The sequence below is a fragment of the Apodemus sylvaticus genome, chromosome 2 (assembly GCF_947179515.1).
Source record: "Apodemus sylvaticus chromosome 2, mApoSyl1.1, whole genome shotgun sequence".
Taxonomy (NCBI): domain Eukaryota; kingdom Metazoa; phylum Chordata; class Mammalia; order Rodentia; family Muridae; genus Apodemus; species Apodemus sylvaticus.
The window spans coordinates 164305818-164330166 of NC_067473.1; the positions used below are offsets into that span (position 1 = coordinate 164305818).

General features: G+C 50.7%; 1 protein-coding gene across 1 annotated transcript in view; it reads right to left on the reverse strand.

Moving 5' to 3' along the window:
- Tead4 (TEA domain transcription factor 4) overlaps positions 1-24349 on the reverse strand; it is an 82199-nt gene that overhangs the window by 8399 nt on the left and 49451 nt on the right. Inside the window, exons 4-10 of the mRNA XM_052172911.1 lie at positions 19813-19877; positions 18296-18358; positions 14768-14896; positions 13422-13465; positions 12909-12964; positions 9929-10068; positions 8591-8764 (exon numbers count right to left, since the gene is read on the reverse strand). Of these exons, the coding sequence (XP_052028871.1) occupies positions 8591-8764; positions 9929-10068; positions 12909-12964; positions 13422-13465; positions 14768-14896; positions 18296-18358; positions 19813-19877 (671 nt within the window). The remainder of the gene's footprint in view (positions 1-8590; positions 8765-9928; positions 10069-12908; positions 12965-13421; positions 13466-14767; positions 14897-18295; positions 18359-19812; positions 19878-24349) is intronic.

Genomic DNA, 24349 nt, shown 5'->3' on the forward strand with positions numbered 1-24349 from the left:
CAGAGGCACAGGCACACTGCTGAGAAGGGCTAGCCTTCACCACCATGGATGAACGGAACTTGCTGAATGAGAAAAGCAATTATGGAACAGAACGGAGAGATACTTTTTTGGAATGTCTCTGCGCAATGTATGGTTTAACCATTCATTAGGAGGAAGAAAACGCAAACAATTACAGCAGCATCCAAGCCGATGTTTAGCCTCTGAAACAAACAGTCCCCTTTACTAAACACTCCCCATTCCCAGGATGGCTTGGGACTCCCCACCCAGTGTCCACCATAGTCCTGCAGGGAAGGGAGCAGCTGCCCGGTGTGAACAAGGCAGGAAGAGAGCAACCCGTGAGTCCTGGAGGATGTGGGTTGGCCATGGCTCAAGGTCTTGCGGACAAATGAAGTGTGCAGAGACCTGAACCCAGGCTCTCTGCCACGTTCTCTAAGTCATATGAGCATCCCAGGAGACCCAGTTTGCCGGCCTAAAAACGTTGAGAGACAATGTGTGAGCTTAGTGCTGTGACTAGAACAGAGCAGAAAGGTTGATCACGCATCAACAAGAAAACAAAACACTGTCATGAGTCCCGACAGCCTGGAAAGGTCCTGAGGCCAGAGATATGGTAACAATACTCAGATGACAGATGCACGGTCACAGGACTGACCAGTGTTACCCTCATTAGCCACACCAGACCCTCACGGCGTCTTTGCCTGAACCAAGATCTCGCTGTGTAGCCCAGGCTGACCTCAGCCTTCATTCCTTTGACTTCAGCCCCCTGAGTAGGAGGATTACAGGTATTCACCTCATTTCTTATCTTTCGATGATACTTGTGGACTCATGATGATGTGTGTGGACTATGCGTGTGTTGTTGTTGTACTGTGTGCATGTGTAAGTCAGAGGACAACCTGCCTGAGTCAATTTTCTCCTTCAAATATGTGTGTTCTAGGAGTTGAACTCAAGTCATTAGGCTTAACGGCAAGCACCTTTTCCCACTTAGCCATATCACTGGCCCTCTTTATTCTTTTTGATTTTGAGACAGGGTTTCTCTGTATAGTCCTGGCTGCCCTGACTCACTCTATAAACCAGGCTGGCCTTGAACTCAGAGATTCATCTGTCTCTGCCCTTGCCTCTAGTGACATCAGCTCTCTTTTATTCATAATTTTACCCTTAGCAATCCAATCATGAAAACAAGGGCTCTGGCTCGTTGGTTGTTTGTTTTGTTCAAGACAAGGCTTCTCTGTGTATCCTTGGTTGTCCTGGAACTCACTCTGTAGACCAGGCTGGCCTCAAACTCAGAGATTAAAGGCATGAACCACAGTGCCCAGTTTATTTTCTTATATAAGCAAATTAAGTATTAAATAAGATATGTCAGTAGATGCAGCTCTTATAAAGCATCCCCAAGCACCATGCTGGGAAGACCCAATACGGAAGAGCTTCTCAGACCACGCACGAAGGCAGCCTGCCCCTCTCTCTGCACCCCATGCTCATGTGACTTGTCCAGGAGAAGGTCTGTGGAAGCAAGAACTCTGTCCTCTACAAAACTTACTCAGTGCATGCGCACCAGGCCTTTCAATAAAGGCTGTCATGTAGCTATTATACCTCTCAACTCTGGGTGGCGCTGTGACAGAAGTAAGGTCCCTCCATATAATACATATATATTACATATATGTGTACTTATACATATATCTATACACACATACATATATACACACACACATTTACAAATACATATATGTGTGTGTGCATATTATATATATGGCGTATAGGGGTATATACTTTACCCCTGAGTTCTAGACCCCAACTTGAGCCCTCCATCTCAAATACAGTTTAATTCTTCAGTCACCTCCTACTGCAGGATCCTTTCAAAACACCTATGCATTTACAAATGAATATCCAGCCATAGCCCAGCATTTCTGGGGACTATGGAGCAGGAAAGGGCTACAGAATATTTATGTATTATAAAAGAATTTTTAATGGAGAACAATGCAGGATTAGTGAGATAGAGAGGGTTCAGTGTCACCCTGATCTTCAAGGTGGTGGCCAATGCCAGAAGACCCCTTTCAAGGTACCCCAGCTAGTCCTTGGGCTCCAGGATCCGCCCGGCTCCACCACCACCTCACCCTGCAGCTGTAGCCCGGGACAGCTGTTCCTCTCAGTGACCAGCCTTCGGAACACACTACCAGCTCCATGCACCCTATTCATAGCTGTTCCGTGAGGGCGGGCAGCTCCTGGGCCGGGCCTGCAACAGGTGTGAGGGATCCGGTGACTGACAGATGAGCAGACAGCCTTGACTGCCATGTGTCTGGGAGGAATGTCAGGCCCAGAGGGAGCTGTGGAAAGGGTGATGGAACGGCCCAGGGAATTGTCCTGGCTCCACCCAGTGTGCCAGGCGAACAGCATGCCTTCCCCTGACAAGGACAGGCAGCCTCTGGTAGTTTTCAACTGGTTCTGGGGCATGGGGGATTCCATTTTCCAGCCCTCACTCCAGTGGGCATCCTCTCAGAACTGGGCCTTTACAGCTCCACCCCATCCCCTGCGGCCATTTGCACTGGGGATAAGCCCAGGCTTGCTGCAGGACGACCACCACAGCCCTTCAGTGTGAGTAGCAACTCTCAGGAGAAGGAGGCAGCTGCTGCATGGACTCAGGGAAATCAAAGTGGGCCCTGCTCCTCTGGGCGGGTTCTCATCAGCTCTGCAGCAGCAGGCAAGCAGACTGAGCTAACAAAGGCAGGGGAGGAAGGCGGGTGGAAGACAGGCGACACTTTCTTGTCTGGACAGGTTTCCTTCGTGTGTGTGTGTGTGTGTGTGTGTGTGTGTGTGTCTGAGTGTGTGTGTGTACATGTGTGTGTGTGCATGTGTGAGTGTGTGTGTTTGTATGTGTGTGCGCGCGCATGTGTGAGTGTGTGTTTATGTGAGTGTGTGTGAGTGTGTGTGTGCACACATGTGAGTGTGTGTGTGTGTGTGAGTGTGTGTATGAGTGTGTGTGCACACATGTGAGTGTGTGTTTGTGTGAGTGTGTGTGCATGTGTGAGTGTGTGTGTTTGTGTGTGTGTGCGCGCACGCGTGTGTGTGAGTGTGTGTGCATGTGTGAGTGTGAGTGTTTGTGTGTGTGTGCGCGCACGCGTGTGTGTGAGTGTGTGTGTTTATGTGAGTGTGTGAGTGTGTGTGCACACATGTGAGTGAGTGTGTGTTTGTGTGAGTGTGTGTGAGTGTGTGTGTTTGTGTGAGCGTGTATGTGTTTGTGTGTGTGTGTGTGAGTGTGTGTTTATGTTTGTGTGTGTGTGTGTGTGTGTGTGTGTGCCCATCCAAGACCACAGCAGTGATAGGAGGAGCGCGTAGGCAAGGGGCAGGGGACTGCCAGTGACTGTCCTGATCTCACTATTAGCAAATGTTCCTCACTATATTTTTCTGCCTTTGAGCCCTTCCCACATGGGGACAGTGTGCTGGCCTCCAGCCTTCCCTTCTGACCTCCTCACACCTTCCCTAAGGAGGCAGCTCTCAGGTTGACGATAAGCTCTCATCTTAGCTCCCAGAAAGAAGCCCACGAGAATAACTGCTAACCTTTAAGGAGAAACAGAGGCACGGAAGCCAAGACTTACTCTTAAGATGCAGCTTTCAAGAGGAGTGACTGAATCTCATAGGAACCATTAGGCCCAAAAGTCAGCGGCCTGCCACGGGGTGAGGGCCCTCTTATAGCCACCATGTTCCTGCAGTCTGTCCTGCCCCAGGTCCGAGACTCACCATGGCAGTGGCCATGTAGGCTTTTTATACAGCCCTGGCCAAGCAAATCTGTGGGACCTGCACAATCAAGCTTCCCCACACCCACTTCTTCCATCAGGTCTCTTCCTCTGTCCCCTAGGGGAAGGCAAAGGAGTAGATGGGGCCCAACAGGGTAATAGAGAGAGGCTCTAGTGCACCACCTGGAAGACTGTGCCAACATTTCCTGGGAGGAAGGCTAAGATCTAGAAAATCAAATGGCCTGATTGCTCCCATCTCGGCCTGTATGGTCACAGCAAAGTCCGACCTCTTCTCTGGTACCAACCCGCATCCCTCGGAGCCTTTCAAACAATCCAGAACTTTCTCCCAGGACCAGGATGAGCACCAAAACTGTGCATTCTGTTTGGGAAGTCATGTCGCCTGACCTTGGAGCCACACTGTTGAGCTCTACAATCTGGTTCTAGTCCTACAACAGGCTGGGTTAAGTCTGGTAAAACTGTTTATCCTGACCATGCTACCGTTTCTCCTCTGAAGACGAGATTAGCAACCAGATCCACCTTTGGAGATGTGACAAAAGTCACAAATGAGAATCCAAGTGACCTCATAACGTGAGTGCTCCTGTGATCTTTCAGTCTTCCCTGAATACAGTGAGAAAGGCCACAACAGAAACCCAGCCAAGGAAGCCTCAGACCGAAGCCCTTGTCGGCACAATGTGTCCATTTCCATTGTTTGTGAAGTAGGAATTCTAAGATGAGCCTTATTTGAAAGGTGTCTGTAGATAAAAACTACTGCCACCAAGTGCACCAGGATGTACAGGGCTTACCTGGCATGCTTTGTGCAGGCCCTGGGACCCTATACCCAGAACTCAGTACATACATACATATACACACACACGTGTGTGTGTATATATGTGTGTGTATATACATATATGTGTTTTATATATATGCATGTCTGTGTATATATATACATGTGTGTATATGTGTGTATATAAACATACATGTGTTATATATATATGTATATATGTGTATATGTATATATATATATATATATATATATATAGAGAGAGAGAGAGAGAGAGAGAGAGAGAGAGAGAGAGCGCTAACGAGAAGGACCCTAAATATGCCTTGTCTTTCAGGGTATCGTACTGATAAACACATTTGGGTCCAGCTGGGTCTCCCTTCCAGCTCCAATCACATCAGAGGGGCAGCTGTACCAGTGCTGAGAGAACCACCAGTTAACACACTCTGGAGGGGAGCCCAGGACTCCCCCTAAACACAGGAGAAACTGGAGGCTACCCGTTTACCGAAACCCACACAAAGCTGCCAAGTTCCCATTTCAGAGCAAGATGCAGCCACACAAATAATTACACCTGGTAGAAAGGACCCACGGGGAGCTACATAGGATTCTTTCCTAATGTCGCAATGTGGAGATAATGGTTGGAATTCCAGTGTCCATGACCTTGAGGACAGAAGTCACACACTGGGGATGGCCAGGAGAAAGGACTCAGGCTACCAGGCTATTACAGAGTAGTCAGACCATCCCTGCAGGGTCTAGCCTAGTAGTTTTTTCATGAATGAAAAACTACTGCTTTATGCACTGACGCTTTGGGCTTTGCACAATATCCACTCAGATATAACACTAAACTAATCCAAATTAGAAGGCAAAGGAAGCAAGTCTCTAAGAAAAGAGACCAAGCAAATAAACTGGAAAAATATAAAAATGGTAATTGAGGGGCTTACCTTGCAAGAATGAGAGCCGAGATTCAGCCCCCAGAATCCACAAAGAAAAGCCAGGCTCAGGGCCACACTTGCAATCCCAGAGGGGGGGAGGGGGTGTAGGAGGTGGGAGGAGAGAGGGCCTTGGGGCTTTGGCCTAGCCTGCTTAGTGATCTCCAGGACAAGAGACAGTCAACACACAAACACATTGGTGACTCACACCCATCATCCTGACACTTGGGAGGCTGAGACAGGAGAATCACTACAAGTTTGAGGACAGTTAGCCTAGACCATGCAGTGAGACTCAGTTTCAACTCCCCTACTACCTCGCAAAAGAGAAAAAAGCAAAGAGAATAAAGCCAGGGAGCGGGGTAGCATTAGGGATTCAGCAAAACAAATGAGAGAAATTTTCCAAGAAATAACACACTTAAATGTCCGCAAATAGGAAGAGTCTAATCTTATCACTAAAAGGTGCCTACCAAGTATAGAGCCAAAGATGGGAAGAAAGACGAGATATGGCCAAAGGTCGTCAATATGAAGTTGAAAACAGAAACGGAGGAGGTATCAAAACTTCCAGAGAGGAGCAAAGCAGATCATAAAATCCCCTATGCGGAGCGCAGCGGGATGGCGAGCCGGGCCCCAGGCATGCGCATCAGAAGACAGCGGAGCAGTGCGCTGACAAATGGCTGTTGTACTTGGGGGCGTGGTGGGGGGGGGGTGCATACTTGCAATCCCGGGCCCCAGGAAGCTGGGTCGGTTTTATATGGTGGTTCTCATGGAGCTATCTGTAAAATTTTAAGAATAACTTCATTTAAAATGCCCAGTTAAAAAAAAAAACAAATCCATTTACATATAGGGAAAAAAGGTGCATAATAAAGGGAATGCAGTCATAATATTGTCTTCAGCTCTTTGGTGACCAGTGTGCATTGTCAAACAAAATGCAAACGTTGTGTGGCTTTTGCTCCATGGGAGTAGACTGGGGTGATGGAAAGTGATGGAAACACATTTTTATTCTCTACTAAAATAAACCTAGAATGTCTTAGTTACGACATCAAGATCCAGCAGTATAAATGTTTACTAACATAGGATATAAAAATTAAAGAAAGATCATAATTTACCACTCTGGGACTTAGGAAGGAATCGGCACAAGGATCGGATGCTTTTCCTTACTTATTAAAGATTCTTGGAATCAATAACTATAAACAAGCTTATTTAAGAAGATCAATGGAGTGCTATGTAGCACAGTAGTAGAGCAAGCGTTTTATATATATATATATATATATATATATATATATATATATATATATATATCCCCGAGTTGATCTTTCTCTCTCTCTCACACACACACACACACACACACACACACACACACACTGCCTATTTTCCATCCATATTAACTAAGCCCTAGAATTTAATTTAAGGACCATCTAGGACCATCACCTTAACTGCTCCATTTTCTATTATTCTGCCTCATGGACCTTTCTCCAAACCTCCCCGCTCCTTTCTCCTATTTCTATTCATCCTGAACTGAATAGAAACTGCTAGGAAGGAAACAGCCTTCCTCCTCTCTGCCTAGCAGATCCTACCTATCTCAGATCCAGATCCAGGCACCAACCTGCTTGGAGAACCAGATATTTCTGCAATCACAGGGCAAAAAAAAAAAAAAAAAAAAAAAACCCACACACTGTCAAGGCAAGGCCTTGGGTCTCTAACCCAGCCCCGGAGCCTTCTGCAGAAAGCCAGGAGCTGGCTTAGCGGTGGAGAGGCTGGGCTGGGCGTCCCTAGGCAGGGACGGAAGGCCACCCGGGATACTGCATACACCTTCACTGTCAACATGTTCTTTCTAAGACGAGAGACTCCCAGATTACCAAGAGGCTCTGGAGCAAATTAAGCTGGGGCGGAAGTAGAAAGAGGAGCCAGCCGGCAGGGCTGGGGTGTGACTCAAAGGTAGAACACTTGTCCACCAGGGCTAACATCCTGGGCTCCAACCCCAGTGCCACAAAATCTACAAAAACAAGCAACTAAATAGAGGGTACTGCAGCACTGCAAACTAGATAGGTCTAAGGAAGCACCTGGGTGGTCCTCTGTGGCAGACTCAGGGAGCAGGAAGAGTCAGCACCGGATCCCAGGGCCAATGTCAGATACGGGAAAAATTCCATATCTGAAGTTCAGTCAGGTGCCTGGAGGACTTCCTGCCCTTACTAGCCATCGTCCTGGTGTCCCTTATATCCCTTCTGTGTGTTCTAGGCCCTGGAAGAACGCTGTGGGCAGTTCTGTGACTCCTGATCTCAGAGAAGAGCATCTTGTGGACTGACTCTAGGGACCCAACACCCACAGAGGGATGGGGCGAGCGGCAGAGGCCAAGCCTGTGGACAGGACTGCTTAAGACAGACATGAGCATTTCCTTATGGGTGGCCTGGGCTGCACTAAGGGACATTTTAAGACACACTCCTCTTTTCCCAGCTCTGCCAAGCCCAGAAAGATTCACAGATGAGCCCTGGAGAAGCAGGTTGGGACCAGCATGAGGCCCAGAACCAACAGCCCCATGCGGACTCTCCTCCCGGCCCCGCGTCACCTCTCAGTCTTTCCCCAGGACCACTGCCCCCTTAGCCCCCAGTTCCTGACCAGGAACTTGCCACAGCCACCAACATTAAAGAGCCTCTTGAGCTCGGGCAGGATTTAGGAAACATACCTTAATATGCTAGAGGCAGTGCTATCTATCCCTGGCATGGAAACAGAATGAGGAAGAAAGGAAAGAAACAAAAACCTTTCATCTGTACAGCATTATGACCTCCCTGCTGCTACATTCTTTTTTTTTTTTTTTAAGATTTATTTATTTGTTATATGTGAGTATACTGTAACTGTCTTCAGGCAGACACCAGAAGAGAGCATAGATCTCTTTTCTCTTTTCGGATGGTTGCGAGCCACCATGTGGGTGCTAGGATTTGAACTCATGACCTTTGGAAGAACAGTGTTCTTACCCACTGAGCCATCTCTCCAGCCCCTCCCCACTACATTCTGATGCCCAGCTTCCAGAGCAGTGGCCTCCTGTGTGTGCTCCCTCCTGACCCCACCCCACTCCCTTGCCTCCTACACACCACCGTGCCCTCTCTTTTCCACTCTCCTCACCGTCTCAAGGCACTGAACGAAGGGAAGAGAGGCCCAGGGCTTACCCAGAACTTCACAAGGAAGAAGGCATCCGAGGGCCCCCGGTCAAAGAGCTCCTTGAGCCCTCCCTTCTTCTCCGGGAACTTGTCATAGATCTGGCGGATGTCCACGGTTTCGAGGTAGGGGTCACTGTAGCTTGGGTTTGACTGGCTGATGTGCACGAACAGGTGCTTGTTGTACTGTGGACGGAAGAACAATCCATCTGAGAGTGATGCCCAAAGGGTGGGGTAGAGAGACAGCCCACTGCCTACTGTACTTACAATCTGAGGCAAATAACTTTACCTATCTGAGCAGGCCTCAGTTCCCTCATTCAGAAAAAGGGGGATGTGGCGGTTTGTAAATGCTCGGCCCAGGGAGTGATCCTATTAGAAGGTGTGGCCCTGTTGGAGCAGGTGTGTCACTGTGGGTGTGGGCTTTAAGACCCTCATCCTAGTTGCCTGGAAGCCAGCCTTCAGATGAAGATGTAGAACTCTCAGCTCCTCCTGCACCACGCCCACCTGGATGGTGGCCGCCATGCTCCACCTTGATGATAATGGACTGAACTTCTGAACCTGTGAGCCAGCCCCAAATCAATGTTGTCTTTACAAGGGCTGCCTTGGTCATGGTGTCTGCTCACAGCAGTGAACCCTAACTAAGACAGGAGGCAAGGGTTAGGGGTTCCCCAGCACTTCCTGTTATATGGCTGGGTCAGTGGTAACCTGCCGTTGTCTCATATGATATGGACTCCACACTCGAGTCAGCCTAGTTTCCTGAGTGCCTCTCAGAGCTAAGGAGTGGATGGGGGGGCGGTGAGGAGGGGGACAGGGGCAGGGTTAGGAGGAAAGGACACTAGAATAAGAAGAGAAATAAGAGACAGGGGGAAGCCTGAGAGAACAGAAAGGGAGAACAGAAGCCAGGAAGGCTTGAGGTGGGAGATAAACGCAAAGCAAGGGAAAGAATAAAGGAGGGGAGGGAGAGATGACAACGCACAAGGCAGTTGAGGGGAGAACAACAAGGAATCTATTAAGACCTGGGGGAGAAGGGGAAGAAAGGAAAGGAAGCCCGAGGAGGCGGGGAGAGTACAAGGTGAGGTCTTCTGTGGGGACCGGGCTGCCAGGGTTGGGAGCCCACTTCACAGGGTGGGTATTAGGGCACCTACTTTGTGGGTAGGGCTTCCATCGACAGTGGCATATAGCATGGAGACAGAAGCTGCAGGATTCAGGGCCTTTCTTTGAGGGCAAGGCCTGTGGGATTGGGGACTTACAAGACCTGCAAGACCAGGGCCCTACAACGGTGAAAGAACCTCTGAGATTAAGATGGCCTCCCTTGGAGTTTGACAGCCAGACAGACAAGGGAGGACTCACTGTGTCGGGGTCTTGCTGGCGCTCCAGGAAAGCGGAGAACTCCAACATCCAGAGCTTGGAGCTCGCTATGCTGCGGCCTTGCCACGGAGGGGCCGGCGGTGCAGAGGGCGACGGGGTGGGCCCTGCAGGAGACTCGAACCCTACACGAGGACGGGAGAGAGAGACAGACACGTGGAACTCAGCCCTCCTTGTCCTCCCCGTTCATGTCATCAGTAAGAACTTGGCGAAAGCACTGAAGGTGTGCCCAGTGGCAGGGCAGAGCCTGGGCGCGATCCAGCTCAGTGGTCCCAAGCTTCCGCACAGGCCCATGATCAAGGCCGATGGATTCTCAACAGCACCGGTTGCCTGGAAAGAATTCTCGCCCTGGGGTAATTTCTAATCAAGGTAGGAAGAGAGCCAGCTGAATCAAACAGCACACCAAGTCAGAGGCCCTGGAAGCAGGAAGTTTCCTGAAGCGCTCACAGTTGCCTCAAACCCATAGAATGCCAACTATAACAAAGGAATGAGCACAGACCTAGGCTAGTGCTGATGAGGTAGGTGGGTGCACCCCCAGCACCACAGAAGACTTCTTGGTGCCTCTGAGGCCAATCAGGAAGGTGAGGCCTAAAGAAGGTATTAAGTAGGCAGGGCAGTGATGGCACACACCTTTAACCCCAGCACTCAGGAGGCTGAGGCAGGCAGAACGCTGTGAGTTCAAGGCCAGCCTGGTCTACAGAGCTGAAAGAGAGAGAGGGGAGGGAAGAAGGATGAGGGCTAGATGGGTGGGGGTGGGGTGGGGTACGCCAAGCTGGGACTCAACAAAGGCAAGTGTGTGGGCGCTGGGAGCCAGCTGGCTGAATCTGGAAAGCCACCCTTTAAGGGAGACCTTTCTGGATTGGCAGTGGGAAATACGGGCCGGTCCCTGTCAGCCAGGGATGCTGGAGAACAGGATGGATTCTATCCCCAAGTCAAGGAGAGCCACTGGCTGAGTTAAGCTGGGCTGAGAAACAGTCGGTCGGTCAGCTTTGCAGTTTTCTTTTCCTGGTAATACTAGGGATGGAACCATGTCTGGAGCAAGCACCGTGGACCGAAAATATCCCTGAAAAGCAGCTATGTCTGGCTGGGAACAAAAAAAAAAAAAAAAAAAAAAAAAAAAAAAAAAAAAAAAAACCACCTCCTGGAAGGAGTTTCTGTGTCTTCAGAGACTGACGGGCCGGCTGGAATGTCAGTGCTGTGGAAAGATCGGGAATTGATCTCAGAGGCTAATTTAATTACTAGGCTAGCTGTAGTCTTCAGGATCACGCATTCCTTCCCTCTGTATCTGAACTAACGCCACGTGACAATAAATAGAAACCTCTCAGAAGCTATTAGCTTAGCAGAACACTGGTTTCTGCCATTCCAAGAGCTAAGAGCGTCAGCACAGAGCATCTGAGACCTGTAGAAGAGCTCCCAGTATCTTGTCATACCTGACTCCCTGGTGTATCCACCAGTGTATTTTAAAGTTGTCTTGATTCATGACTTTCTTTGTGCACTAAAAATAAAGAACCCCCGTGAACCCATTTCCTCGTAGGAACGTGGAATCAGGGGTAACCTAAATCTGTGTTCCCAGGTCGTGGTCACTCATAACGGTTCCAGGGTATCCCTTATTCCACTTAAGAAGGGACTGTGGTTTGGATGGAGATGGAAATCTGGACAAGCTCCCTGCTGGCCCTGAGCTGGGCAGTTTTTCATTCCTTCTTCATTGTGGAGAAAGGATGGGACAGAGGGAGACACAGAGGAGGCAAGGTCCTCAGGACCCAGGTTCTCCTTCTGGGAGCCTGGAGACCTCTAGCACCCTGGAAAGAAGCAGTGGACACAGCCCAGGGTAAACAAAAGGAAGGGAGACAGGAACCCCCAAGGATCCGCAGACACTGCTGTCCCAGGACAAACAGAAATAGCAGTGAAGAACACCCCTGCTAGACAGAGGTCTGCAGAAGCCTGGCTGGGCAAACAGTGGTCACCTAACCTGGATGGGGGCAGGTGAGAGGATCCATGGTCCAATGGGAGCAGTCTAGACACAGCCCAGATGTAGAGCAGAGAACACTGTAAGCTAAGTCTCAGGAGCCCAGCAGATCGACTGCAGAACTCAGAGCTCACCGTTGAGGAACCATGTGGCCTGGAAGCATCTTAAGGCTGGAAATAGCAAGGCGGGAGAGATGCTTTGGGAATCACAGGGAGCCTGTGAGGTGGACACTACAGTAATCCTGGAAAGAAGTAGGTGGATCTGAGTGTAGACTGCGTCAGCATGGACAGAGGGAAGAGATCAGAAAAGACGACAGGGACACGAGGACTGGACCCAACTCAGATGCTCTGGATGTGGGTGAAGGAAGCAGGGAGCAGGCACCGGGAGCACCAGGAAAGCCTGAGGACCACAACCAGAATGGCAGAGCTGGTTGCTCTCCAAGGAAGGTTGAAAACCCTGGACAGGACTGCAGTGTGGAAAGGGCTGAGGAAGCCTCCTGAGAGAAGGTCAGAGCTGAAGCCTCGGGGAGGGCCCAAACCAGCAAGCTCCTTAGGTGTCAATGCTCAGTAGTGCTCTCCAGGCATCAGGATCTCCTGTGCTTGGAAACCAGTGCCCCCCCCCCCCCAGCTCCCTCGTGAGAAGCGGCAGGTAGCACGCTGAGGGGAACGCCTGAAGAGCCAGCAGCACCCGTACCCTACAAGAGCGGCCTGGGCACATAAGCACTTCCTTCCAAACCTGTGTCCCAGCCAGCCCTGAGCACAACGGGCAAGTAAGGCATTTGGTGTCACCCCAGAACACCACGCGGCACCCGAGGCATGGCTGCCGTGTGCTGACCAGAGGCAAGAACCGTGGTGTAGCCAGTGGGATGTATGATCTGAACAGGTGACAGCATGATGTCTAGCAGTGACAAGAACAGGCCCCGGAGTGCTGGGGGCCTGGGACCTGAGGCGGGAGGCAGAGGGTGTGACGCATAAAGGGGGTCGTGCACCATCCACCTACCTGGCAAAGGCAGCGGAGGCTGGACAGTGTAGGCGTTTTGAGAGAAAGGTTTCACACTGCGGGAGGAAGGAGAGAGGCGGCATCAGGCTCGGGGACGAGCTGTAGAGCAGCCCTGGTGGCTTGGCCATTGGTGGCCTTGGGCCTTAGAAGACGTTGGTTTTCAGCACCCTCCCCTGCCACTTCCCCCAGGCTTTGTGTCTGAGTTATAGGCTCAATGTCTCTGTTGAGACAATCCACATCACATCCTCTCTCGGCCCAACCCGATGCCTCTTTGGGTATCAAGATGTAGCTCCACGACACCCTGTAGAGACAAGCACTTCAGTAAATGGCACTCTGAGTATGGCCGTTACAGATTAAGCAAGTGATGTCTGAGAGCAAAGCTCTCCAGAGTAGGCTGATCTCAACCTGCAGCCGTCCCCCTGCCCCATCTCCCCTAGCCAGGCTCTGTTTCCTGAAGTCCTGGGTTCAAAATCAGTTCAAGGAGTCAAGGGTAAGAAAGCAAACCATACTCACTCATGGGATGTTCCCGGTTGGCCTGGCAAAGCTCCTTGCCAAAACTGTGGGGGCAAAAAAAAAAAAAAGTACAGACTCAGCACGGCTGTGTTGCGCATGGGGCCGGAGCCCACAAGGAGTGAGGGAGAATCTGCGAGGGGGAGACCATCATGCAGGCCTCCAGGCGGAAAAGGCGGAAGGAAGGTCGCTCCAGCATTGGGTGGAAGACACGCGATGCCTCTGTCGAACGGGCTGATGCTAACCAGGCAGCAGCCATGCCTAGGTGTGTCCCTCTAAGTTCCATGGGGAAAGCCAGGCCTGCTGACCAGGCACTGTCTCCCTCCCCTCAGGAGTCACAGGGCTCTTTAGCAATGTAAGGCCTCTAGACCTGTTTGGCTCTAAGGCCCTAGAGCCAAGAAGTCTACTCAGGTGCTCAGCGGCAGAGCGCGTGCTTGGCTTGCTCTCAAGGTGTGTTCTCATCTCGAATGCCAAAAAGAATGATTTAATCAAACAGGGCGGTGTTAGCAACACTCCTGTAATCAATCCCAGCACTTGGGAGGCAGAGGCAGGCAGATTTCTGAGTTCGAGGCCAGCCTGGTCTACAGTGAGTTCCAGGACAGTCAGGGCTATACAGAGAAATCCTGTCTCGAAAAAAAAAAAAACAAATCAATAAAAAAAAAAAGAATGATTTAATCAAGGTGTCTACACAAACATTTATGTCCCCTCTATTTAACATCACAGCTAACACTCTCTAAGGCTCTCTATGAATATGATAACGGAAAGACCTGTGGAATTCAGGACATACTCCCTTCCCCATCTGTGAGGACAGTGCAAGTGGTGCATCTTAAAAAGCTACCCAGGCTGTATGGCAAGCTTGGAAAGAAGGACCATTTCTGGAACATTCTAAAAGTGTGGCAGTGCGTCGGACCTAGCTCAGAAACTGGTTGTTAGGCTGACAAAGTTGACATCTGACCATGGATTTGTCCCTAGACATCAGTTCTCCACGTGAACCGGGCACTCCTGGGAAGCAGAGCAGGAGACCAGGATGAAGGTGGGTATTGAGGACACTGTTGTGCTACGTCAAAGCCTTGGGATTCAGTTCCCATCCTTCTGCTTCCTCGGCTATAAATTAAGCCAATCCTCACCGGGCAGCTCATGAGAGCAGCCTCTTGCCTGGCTTGGAAGATCTGCTGTCTTACTGCTAAAGACTAAACGGAGGCTCTACCACTGGCGAAGCTCTGCTTTTAGAATGGGCCCTGGAAGGGACTCAGAAGACAGGAATTGAGACTGGCCATTGTTCTGCTCTGCAGAAGACAAGGGATGAGGAAAAGCTGTGTTGGTCTCTTGCTCTGGGCTGCCCCACTTACCCCCGAGATTGCTGGGTAGCCAGGGCCCCGGGCAAGAGCCATTTTACTGTGGAAGGCTGTGGCCGAGACGATCTGGGCGGACGACATAGCAGCCATGCTCTGCAGGGCCTTGTTCTTAGCTGCCTGGTCCTGGAGAGACATGGGAAGGGAGGGCCTGAGCGGGGTCACCAGCCAGGCTCAGGGGAGGTGTGGTCTGGCCTTGGGGTGAGAAAAGCTGTCCACACTGGCAGCCAGAGCTGGGGACCAGGTTGAAGTTTGAAGTACTGACGTGTTGGTGACTGAGCAGGTGCCTTGGCTTCTCTGATCAGTTTCCTCATCTGTTGGGGACACATGAACCTGTCTAGAGACTATGTGTGCCAGGCTGCCTGTCTGACCCCCCTGCACTGCTTCCCTCCCTCTCTTCTCTGTCTCTTTCTAGTGCTGGGGATGGAATCCCACATTCAAGCACGCTAGGCATGCGCTCTACCATTGAACCTGCAGCTCAACTACCATCTTTATCAAAGGGAGACACCAGTAAATCAGTATTTGCTGGTGTGTGAGAATTGGGTAGAACCAAGTCTGCCTTTAATAAGGCAAAAGCTGAGATCGGCAGATACATCTGTAGCTTAAAAATCTGCAGGACAATCTCCCTCAGTCCACACAGCAACTCCAGGGCCCAGAAGCTCCTCAGGAACAATCTGAAAACAGGTGTGTCCTGGAGCAGCATACAGAGGATCTTGAGAAAGGCTAGTACACTTTGAGCCCTAGGAGGGTGGAGGCTCAGGAGGATCTCACGGAGGAGGCAGGGACAGCCTTAAGAGCGTGGTCCATGCTGGGACTCAGCTGTTCCACTGTGTTCATGGGTTGATGGTTATTTAGAGCTGGGACCTTTGGAAGGTAATTAAGCAAAGTCATGAAGGTGAGCCCACTTGACGGCATTAGTGGCCTACAAGGAGAGGAAGGCTGCCTGGTCTGAGCTTGCTCTCTGTGTGGTGACATCCTTCTTCATGCTTTAATGCTGGAAGGAGGCGCCACAGATGTTGAATAGATACGGCAGCCATGTTCTCAGATTGTGAGCCACTCGAGCATCTGTTCTTTTCTTTCATTAGTTTTTTATTTATTTTATGTGTGTGTGAATATTTTGCCTGCATTTGTGTATGTGCAGTGTGTGCATGGCTGGTGCCTGCAGAAGCCAGAAGAGGGTGTCACACCCACTGGGATTAGGGTTACAGATGTGAGCTACTATGTAGGTGCTGGAAACTGAACCCAGGTCCCCTGTAGGAGCAACAAGTGCTCTTAACCACTGCCCAACTCTCCAGTGCCATAATCTTTAAGCCTTTCTCTCTTTTTCTTTTTGTGCTAGAGTTTGAGCCTTGGGTCTTGCACATGCTAGGCCACCACTCAACCCGGCAGTAGCTATATCTACGGCCCCTATCCATTTTTCTCCGTGATGCTGGGACTTGCATTCAGGGCCTTACACTATAGGCGCACTCTATACTCTATCACCAGCCCCTTTTTGTTTAAAACTTTGAGATAGGGTCTCACTAGAGTGCCCATGGTAGTCTTGAACTTGGGGCCTCCTGTTTCAGCCTCCCAGGTAACTATTTGTTGTTCTCAAATGCCTGGGTTTGCAAGATCTTTCTGCCTCAGCTTCCTGATAAGACTATAGCATACATAATCATATACATATTTATGTTTTTAATTACCCAGACTGAGAAATTTTTGTATTGTCTCAGAAAAATGACTGAGACACTGCAAGCTGGCGCAGAGAAGGAAACGCCAGCCAAGGGGACAGTGGAACTGTGTTAGGAAGTAGCGGTAGCCAGCACTCACTACAGAGCGCGTGGAAGTCACACTGTGTGCTTGCTTGTGAAAGCAGTGAACAGGTGACATTCATCGCTGGCATCCTCAACCACGGTCCTTCTGTGGATAAACCTGAGCCTTGTTCTTGAAGGCCACCTCTGATATCTGATGTCATGTACTTCTGGGAAGAAAAGACATCCTAGGCCAGCTCTCCCAGGCCTCTCCCTGAGGTGACTTGACATGCCATACCCTACGGGCTACTGAGATTTACCACTGTACCCCAAGTCTAGAAAGCTCCATCCGTTCCATGTCGGCAACATGTGTCCCTTCCCGTATCCTTAATCTAAACAAATGACGGGGCTGAGGAAACCACATCCTCAATGCATGAGGCAAGAGGCAAGAAAGAAGTGGAAAGGACATCAAAAGGATGACATCAATGGCCAGACAGCAGAGCCAGGTGTCTTGCATCTTCCAGTTGAAGGGGACATTACCAATCACTGTGCCACATCACCCTGACATTTTGTAGATGAGGATGCTAAATGGGGCTCATGAAGGATATGAAGATGGGATAGAACAAGCGCAAGGATTTCCACCTACCCTACTGTCCACCCCAGAGCTTAATAACTATGGTCCCAGGAGCCTTAAAGTAGGACAAAGTCCCCAGGCCAATCTCTGGGGAAGAAGCAGATACATGACAATTTGGGCATTTTAAGAGGTTTGTGGCTCCTCTTGATGCCTGACTAGGGGGCCAATGACCGCTTTGAGTCTCAAGTTACAAACAGACACAAGATTCCTTGAAGCAAGGATGCATCAAAGATAGAGAAGTCCCAAGGAATTGAACATTCCCCTAAACACACTAAACACAACACAGCTATTCTGTCCTCTGCTGTCACCTGGGCTCCCAGGATGTCAGAGGCAGACCAGAGAGGGAACATGGAGATCAAGCAGGGCTGGAAGTGTTGCAGGGAGGGGTCCACAGCTGCAGGCAGGCCAGCTGTCCTGGGGACAAAGGCTGGAGACACTGAACCACAGCTATGGGGTATGTCGGACAGCTGGGCTGAGGACAGGAACAGAAGTGTGAGGACAGTGAGTGTGTGTGGCTTCTTAGGGGGTAGAGAGTTCTGCTGATTGAATGTGGGCTGTGATGGGATGAGAGGTGTGGTGGTGGTGGCACACCACACCTTTAATCCCAGCAATCGGGAGGCAGAGCCAGGCAGATCTCTCTGAGTTCAAGGCCAGCCTAGTCTACAGAGTGAGTTCCAAGAAAGCCAAGAATACACAAAGAAGCCTTGCAGAGGTAGGGATGGGGCTCCCTGTTGGAAGGCTCACCCCCTCTCAGTGCTCACCCAAGGGCGGTGGGGTCCAGAGTCCTGAAGGACTGTCTTTCTGAGGTAGCCCACCAGCAACTGACTTTACATGGAGGGCCATCAAGGGAAGGGATGGAACTGCTCATCTCTGAGAACACAGGGGGAGAGGGGTGAAGGAGAGAAATGCTGAGCCTGGGCCCTTCTACACAAATCCCAGTCAGGCCCAGCAGGAGACTGCCATCCACACACGGCTCTACACAGACACCCCAGGCTAGGCCTCAACTTCCCTTAACAGCGATAAGCACACAGGCTCAACACAGAGGAAGCCCCTGAACCCATGAGGCTGACTTACCCGACTGGATAAAGAGCTGTGACTTCTGGGAGGCCCCCACTTTACCCCAAGTCCCAGGGTTCCCTCTCTGCTGACCGTTTTCCTTACCTTGAGTTTGGCCTGGATCTCCCGGGCTTTTCGACGGGCAAGCACCTGGATGTGGCTGGAGACCTGTTGCAGAAAGAGAGAGCTCCTGTCCTCTACCTCCCGGACAGCTGTGTGTCCCCAACCCTTCGCCCTCCATGGCTCTCTGCCTCCACTTGTAAGGACTGCGTGAGGAGCAGGTGAATGTGGGGTGAGGAGCAGGTGAATGTGGGGTGAGGAGCAGGTGAATGTGGGGAGCTCCCTCGACCAGCCCCGCTCACCTTGACTCTGGCAGTACTTCACAAGAGATGATTTGGATTTTTTCCCCTAGTCCCCCAGAGAGGGAGTTTGACTTTCTTTCTTTTTTTTTTTTTTAATATTTTTATTTTCTATATTCTTTGTTTACATTCCAAATGATTTCCCCTTTCCCAGATCCCTCCCCATATGTCCCATAAACCTTCTTCTCTCCATCCCTTCTCCAATCACCTCCCTCCTTTTTCTCTGTCCTTATATTCCCCTCCAATGCTAGATCAATCCTTTCCAGGATCAGGACCCTCTCCATACTTCTTCATGGGAGTCATTTGTTATGCGATTTGTGCCTTGGGTATTCAGGGCTTCTGGGCTAATTAATATCCACTTATCAGAGATTGCATTCCATGTGTATTCTTTTGTTGGTTACCTCACTTAGGATGATATTTTTCAGATGAAACCATTTGCCTAAAAATTTTGTGAATTCATTGTGTAAATATACCACATTTTCTGTATCCATTCCTCTTTTGAGGGGCATCTGGGTTCTTTCCAGCTTCTGGCTATTATAAATAAGGCTGCTATGAACATAATGGAGCATGTGTCTTTATTGCATGCCGGGGAATCCTTTGGGTATATGCCCAGGAGAGGTATAGCAGGTTCCTCTGCAAGTGTCATGTCCAGTTTTCTGAGGAACCACCAGACTGATTTCCACAGTGGTTGTACTATCTTACAGCCCCACCAGCAGTGGAGGAGTGTTCCTCTTTCTCTACATCCTCGCCAACACCTGCTGTCTCCTGAGTTTTTGACCTTAGTCATTCTGACTGGTGTAAGAGCCAGGGCATGCAGAGAAGAGGTATTCTGTCTAAGCTCCACCCCACACCTACCTGGGAATAGCCAGGTGTGCCCCACCCCATAGATCTGGCCCACTATAAAAGGGGCTACTTGCCCCTCCTCTCTCTCTTCACTCTCTTCCATCCCACTCTCACCTCTCTGCCCCTTGGGCTCTCCTCCCCTCCCCCCCTCCCCGTGGGCAAGGCCGCCTCCACTCCACTTCTCTACTCTCTCTCTCTGCCTCTGTAACTCCCATTCTCTACCCTGAATAAACTCTATTCTATACCATGTCTGTGTGCGTGTGTGGTCCCTCAGGGGGAAGAGGTGCTGGGGCAAGGGCCCGCCTGGGCACCCCCTTCCCCCACACCGCCATGCCACACTCCCTTAACCCCCAATCCTCTCATTTTAAGCCCCTTCAGGGTGCCTCTCCAATCCCCTTGGAGAGACCTCTCTAGACTCACCTGCTTCCTTGTGCGCGTCTTCCCTGTCCGGAGCTTGATGTAGCGTGCAATCAGCTCATTCCGACCTGCAGAGACACCACAACCTCTCAGTGGGGTGTGGAGAGCTTGAGGGTGGGCAGCTTACCTTGGACTGTGTAAGTTCCTCCTGCCCTCTTGGTACACAGGGATGTCCCAGTAGTGAGAAGAGACTATGCACTGTCACCAGACAGACTGGTGACAACAGTGGAATCAGGACAGGTGGGCCACTGCCACTCTGCCCAGGCTCCTCTTTCCACAGTGGCTGCTTTCACACCTCGGTCCCTCCCGGGGCTTTCTGTGTGGGAAATACCTGGCCCTTGCCTGTGAGACTCTCATCGCTTCTGCTGCCTCTGGAAATGAGGAGGACCTTAAAGATGGTTGGTGGGCAACGGGGGTGGGGTGGGGGTAATGGAAGGTATGGTCCTGGGACTCTACTAATTGCCAGGAAGGAGGCCTGCCTCTTCATCCAGAAAGGGCAGCAAGGAGAAATAGCTCCGTGGTAGAAGATTTGTCTCGCAGGCAAAAAGCCTCTATTCTCAGTCTAGTCTCAAAGTCAAAACTAAAACCCGGGCAACACCTGCCGCCCAAGGCTCTGCCTCAAGCTAGGCAGCAGTCTTCACCCAGGCTCAAAGAGCCACTACCCCACCACCCGGAGGCCATATTGTAGCCCAGAGCCAGCCAGCCACACCCTCCATTACTATAAATATGCTCAAAGAGGATGTATTGGGCTTTTTAATTATTATTAATATTATTAGTTTTGAGGCAGGGTCTCATGGCCTAGGCTGACTCATTATGTAGCTGAGAGTGACTGTGAACTCCAGATCCTCTTGCTTCCATATCCCAAGTACTATGTTAATAGGCATGTGCCACTGTGCCAGGTTCTGATCCCGTGCTGGAAACAGTATTTGGTTTCCAAGTACTGTGCTACAGGCATGCACACACACACACATACACACACACACACACACACACCACACCACCCTGTTCCCGGCTTTGGAGGTACAGACTGGAGTAAGGACAGACTGAATCATGTGTGCTTTCTTTTCCTCTGGGGTACTAAGAACCTAAACAGACACAGATAACTGATTAGGCTCCCAAGGCGTAAGCCAGAGGAGGAGCTCAAGAACTATTTCCCAGACGTCTCTAAGGTTCCCAGCACTCCCTGCTGGGTTGGCTAGTTTTATGTCAACTTGTCACAAGCTTGTCACCAGTGAGGAGGGAGCCTCCACTGAGAAACTGCCTTGTTAAGATGGACCATGGGCAAGCCTGGGGGGGAAGGGCATTTTTTAAATTAGTGATTGATGTGAGGCCCAGCCCCATGGGGGTGAGGCCACTCCCGGGCTGCCAGTCCTGGGTTCTATAAGAAAGCCAGCTAAGCAAGCCACTAAGCAGCATTCCTCCGTAGCCTCTGCATCAGCTCTGGCCTCCTGATTCCTGCTTTGCTTGAGTTCCTGCCCTGACTTCCTATTACGATGAACTGTGATGTGGAAGTGCAAGCCAAATAAGTCTTTTCCTCCCCAAATTGCTTTGGTCATGGTGTTTCATCACGGCCATACTTCCTGCCTTCCTTTTGATCCAGCTATCCTGCCACCAACACTCAGATTCACCACCATGTCTCCAGCCTTGGATTGACCTTGGCACTCAGAAACCTCTTCTCTGTCATTCCTAATCTATCCCTGGCCTTTGCCTTTGAATTCTGACAGCTTCTTTAGGCTAAGAGTGTATTCTCCTTCCCGAGGAAGAGACTGACTGAGCTGTGGGCTTCTTATCCTGTCTTTAAAATAAAAAAAACCAAAGAACTGGATTTATCCTGTAGCCCAGGTTGGACTCACACTTGAAGCAGTCTTACCCCCTTGGACTCCTGAGTGCCTCTATGATAGGTACGGGCCACCATGCCTGGCCAGAGTTCTCACCAAGCCAGTGTTAGGCTTAGCATCAAATATAGAAGAAAGACCTCAGAAGAACTAGATTGAGCTAGATTAGAAGGCTGAGTGGAGATCCCACAGAAGCCACAGAAGGCTTGCTGTGGTCCCAAAGCTCCTTTTAGAACTGTAGGATCAAGCCCAGCTCCCTGAACTCTAAAGTTGTGGTTCCTCTTCCATAACCAACCGCTCGCTGATGGCTCAGGCTTCAGATTTCATCACTACAGCACAATCACCTTTAGTTAGATACAGAGTAGAACTGCTGGACATTTGTTGCACTGCCAGCAGCACCTTTGGGTATGTTTCCCTCCAGGGCTTTAGAGGAGACATCTTTCAGGACTCAGTTCTAGGTGCAGACTGGCTCACACGGCCAGTTCTCCTCCTCAACCTGGTTTCTCCTCACTCCTTCCTCCCTTAAACCTGAGATGAGCCAGAGCTCTCAGACCTTCCTCCCTCAGACAGGGACGAGCCAGCGCTCTCAGGCCTTCCTCCCTCAGACAGGAACGAGCCAGTGCTCTTACTCCTTCCTCCCTCAGACAGTGATGAGCCAGCGCTCTCAGGCCTTCCTCCCTCAGACAGGGACAAGCCAGCGCCCTCACTCCTTCCTCTCTCAGACAGGGACGAGCCAGCGCTCTCAGGCCTTCCTCCCTCAGACAGGGACGAGCCAGCGCCCTCACTCCTTCCTCCCTCAGACAGGGACGAGCCAGCGCCCTCACTCCTTCCTCCCTCAGACACGGACGAGCCAGCGCTCTCACGCCAGCACAGCTTTCTGACAGTTGAAGACTCTTAATTTGGACTTGGCTGTGGGGAAAGGTCAGCTTGGGGGCCAGCCTGGCTCTGGCCAAGCTCTCTAGTTACAGCCAGGGCTCGCCTCACCTGCCCTGTAATAGCAGCTTCCTCACATGGCCACGCTAGCCTCAGTTGACAGGGCAGGCCCCCGCTGTGGCCCCTGGCCTAGATGTAGAGCCAAGAGGCGATGGCTTCCCCTACCTCAGCCTTCCCTCTCCCTCATCTGATGTTCACACAGAGTTTGCCATCTCACTGAGGTCCCCCCTGCTCCCCAAACATGCACACCCTAGGTGGCACATATTCTCAAACACATCTGCTCCATGCAGATATGTGCCCCCCTAACCTAGATACTGACTTCTGTTTATTGGAGGGAGGAGGATCAAGGGTGGACACATGGTCTGAGCCAGCCAGGGCTCGATAGCGATACCCTTCTCTCTCTCTCTCTCTCTCTCTCTCTCTCTCTCTCTCTCTCTCTCAAGATTTATTTATTTTATGTATATATGAGTACACACTGTAGCTGTGCTGATGGTGGTGAACCATGATGGAGTTGCTGGGAATTTGAATTCGGGACCTCTGCTCACTCTGGTTGGCCCTGCTCGCTCCTGTCTAAAGATTTATTTATTTATTATATGTAAGTACACTGTAGCTGTACTTCAGACACACCAGAAGAGGGCATCAGATCTCATTACAGATGGTTGTGAGCCACCATGTGGTTGCTGGGATTTGAACTCAGGACCTTCAGGAGAGCAGCCAGTGCTCTTAACCGCCATGCCATCTCTCCAGCCCACCTTTTTCTCAAAAAGCAAAGAAAGACATGCATACAGCAAAATATCAACTATGAAAAGGGGCTGAGGATGTAGCATAGGTAACAGTGTTTTCCTAGCCCAAGAGGATCAGAAATTACAGCCCAGCCTGGGCTATATAACGAGACCATGTTTCAAAACAAGTTAACACCCCCAGTGTCCGGGATCAGGTGGATGGAATCAATGCCTGAATGGAGGAGTGCCTGAGTCTGTCACCATTCCGCTTTCAAAATGTCCCCCAAATTAGGCCTCTTCTCCCCAACTCAGCTCTGTGGTCCTAGCTACCATGCTCTGGCCTATGGGGCAAGTGGAACCAACCATGCCACCAGACAGAAGAACTGGCAAGCTGGAAACAGAGTCAAAAACCCCCGGTTTGCCTGTTCCGGAACATGTGACCACGATGCTCTGCTAAGAGACCCTCCGCCCTCCCTACATTTGGCACTCGGAACTAAGCCAGATTCCACGCATCACGTCACGGGCTCAGCATAGGCCCACAGACCTCCATTCTCCTCAAAGTTGCTGGCAGTGTGTGGGTACACAGGAGACTGAGAATCACAACATCTGTCCCAGTTCCCACTGTTTCTCACCCCAAGAAACACGGGCTGGGACCCCCTATCCTAGACTGCGTTCTCCTTCCTTGAACAACATTTCCACAGTGTTGCAGTTCCCAGCGGCAAGGCAGACGTGCAGCCTGTTGCCCCCGCGTTTCACCTTCCCTGGGAGACAAGTCGGCAGCCCAGCATCCCCGTGGCAAGGCAGAAATGCAGACCAACAACATCTGGCACCCAAGGTGGGTCCTATCTAGATACCTCCTTCGCATGGAGAACTCTCATAGAGCACACTGGCCTGGGTGATCACTTCCACATGGCTTCCTGCTTCAGACTATTCTCAGCCCAGCAGCTGGCACGTCTACTAAAACCCAAAATAAGTGCTGAGCTGGCTTCCCATCTTCCTCAGATGAAGAGTCCAAGGTCTGCCAGATATGGTAGCAGTGTTGGAGTTTCA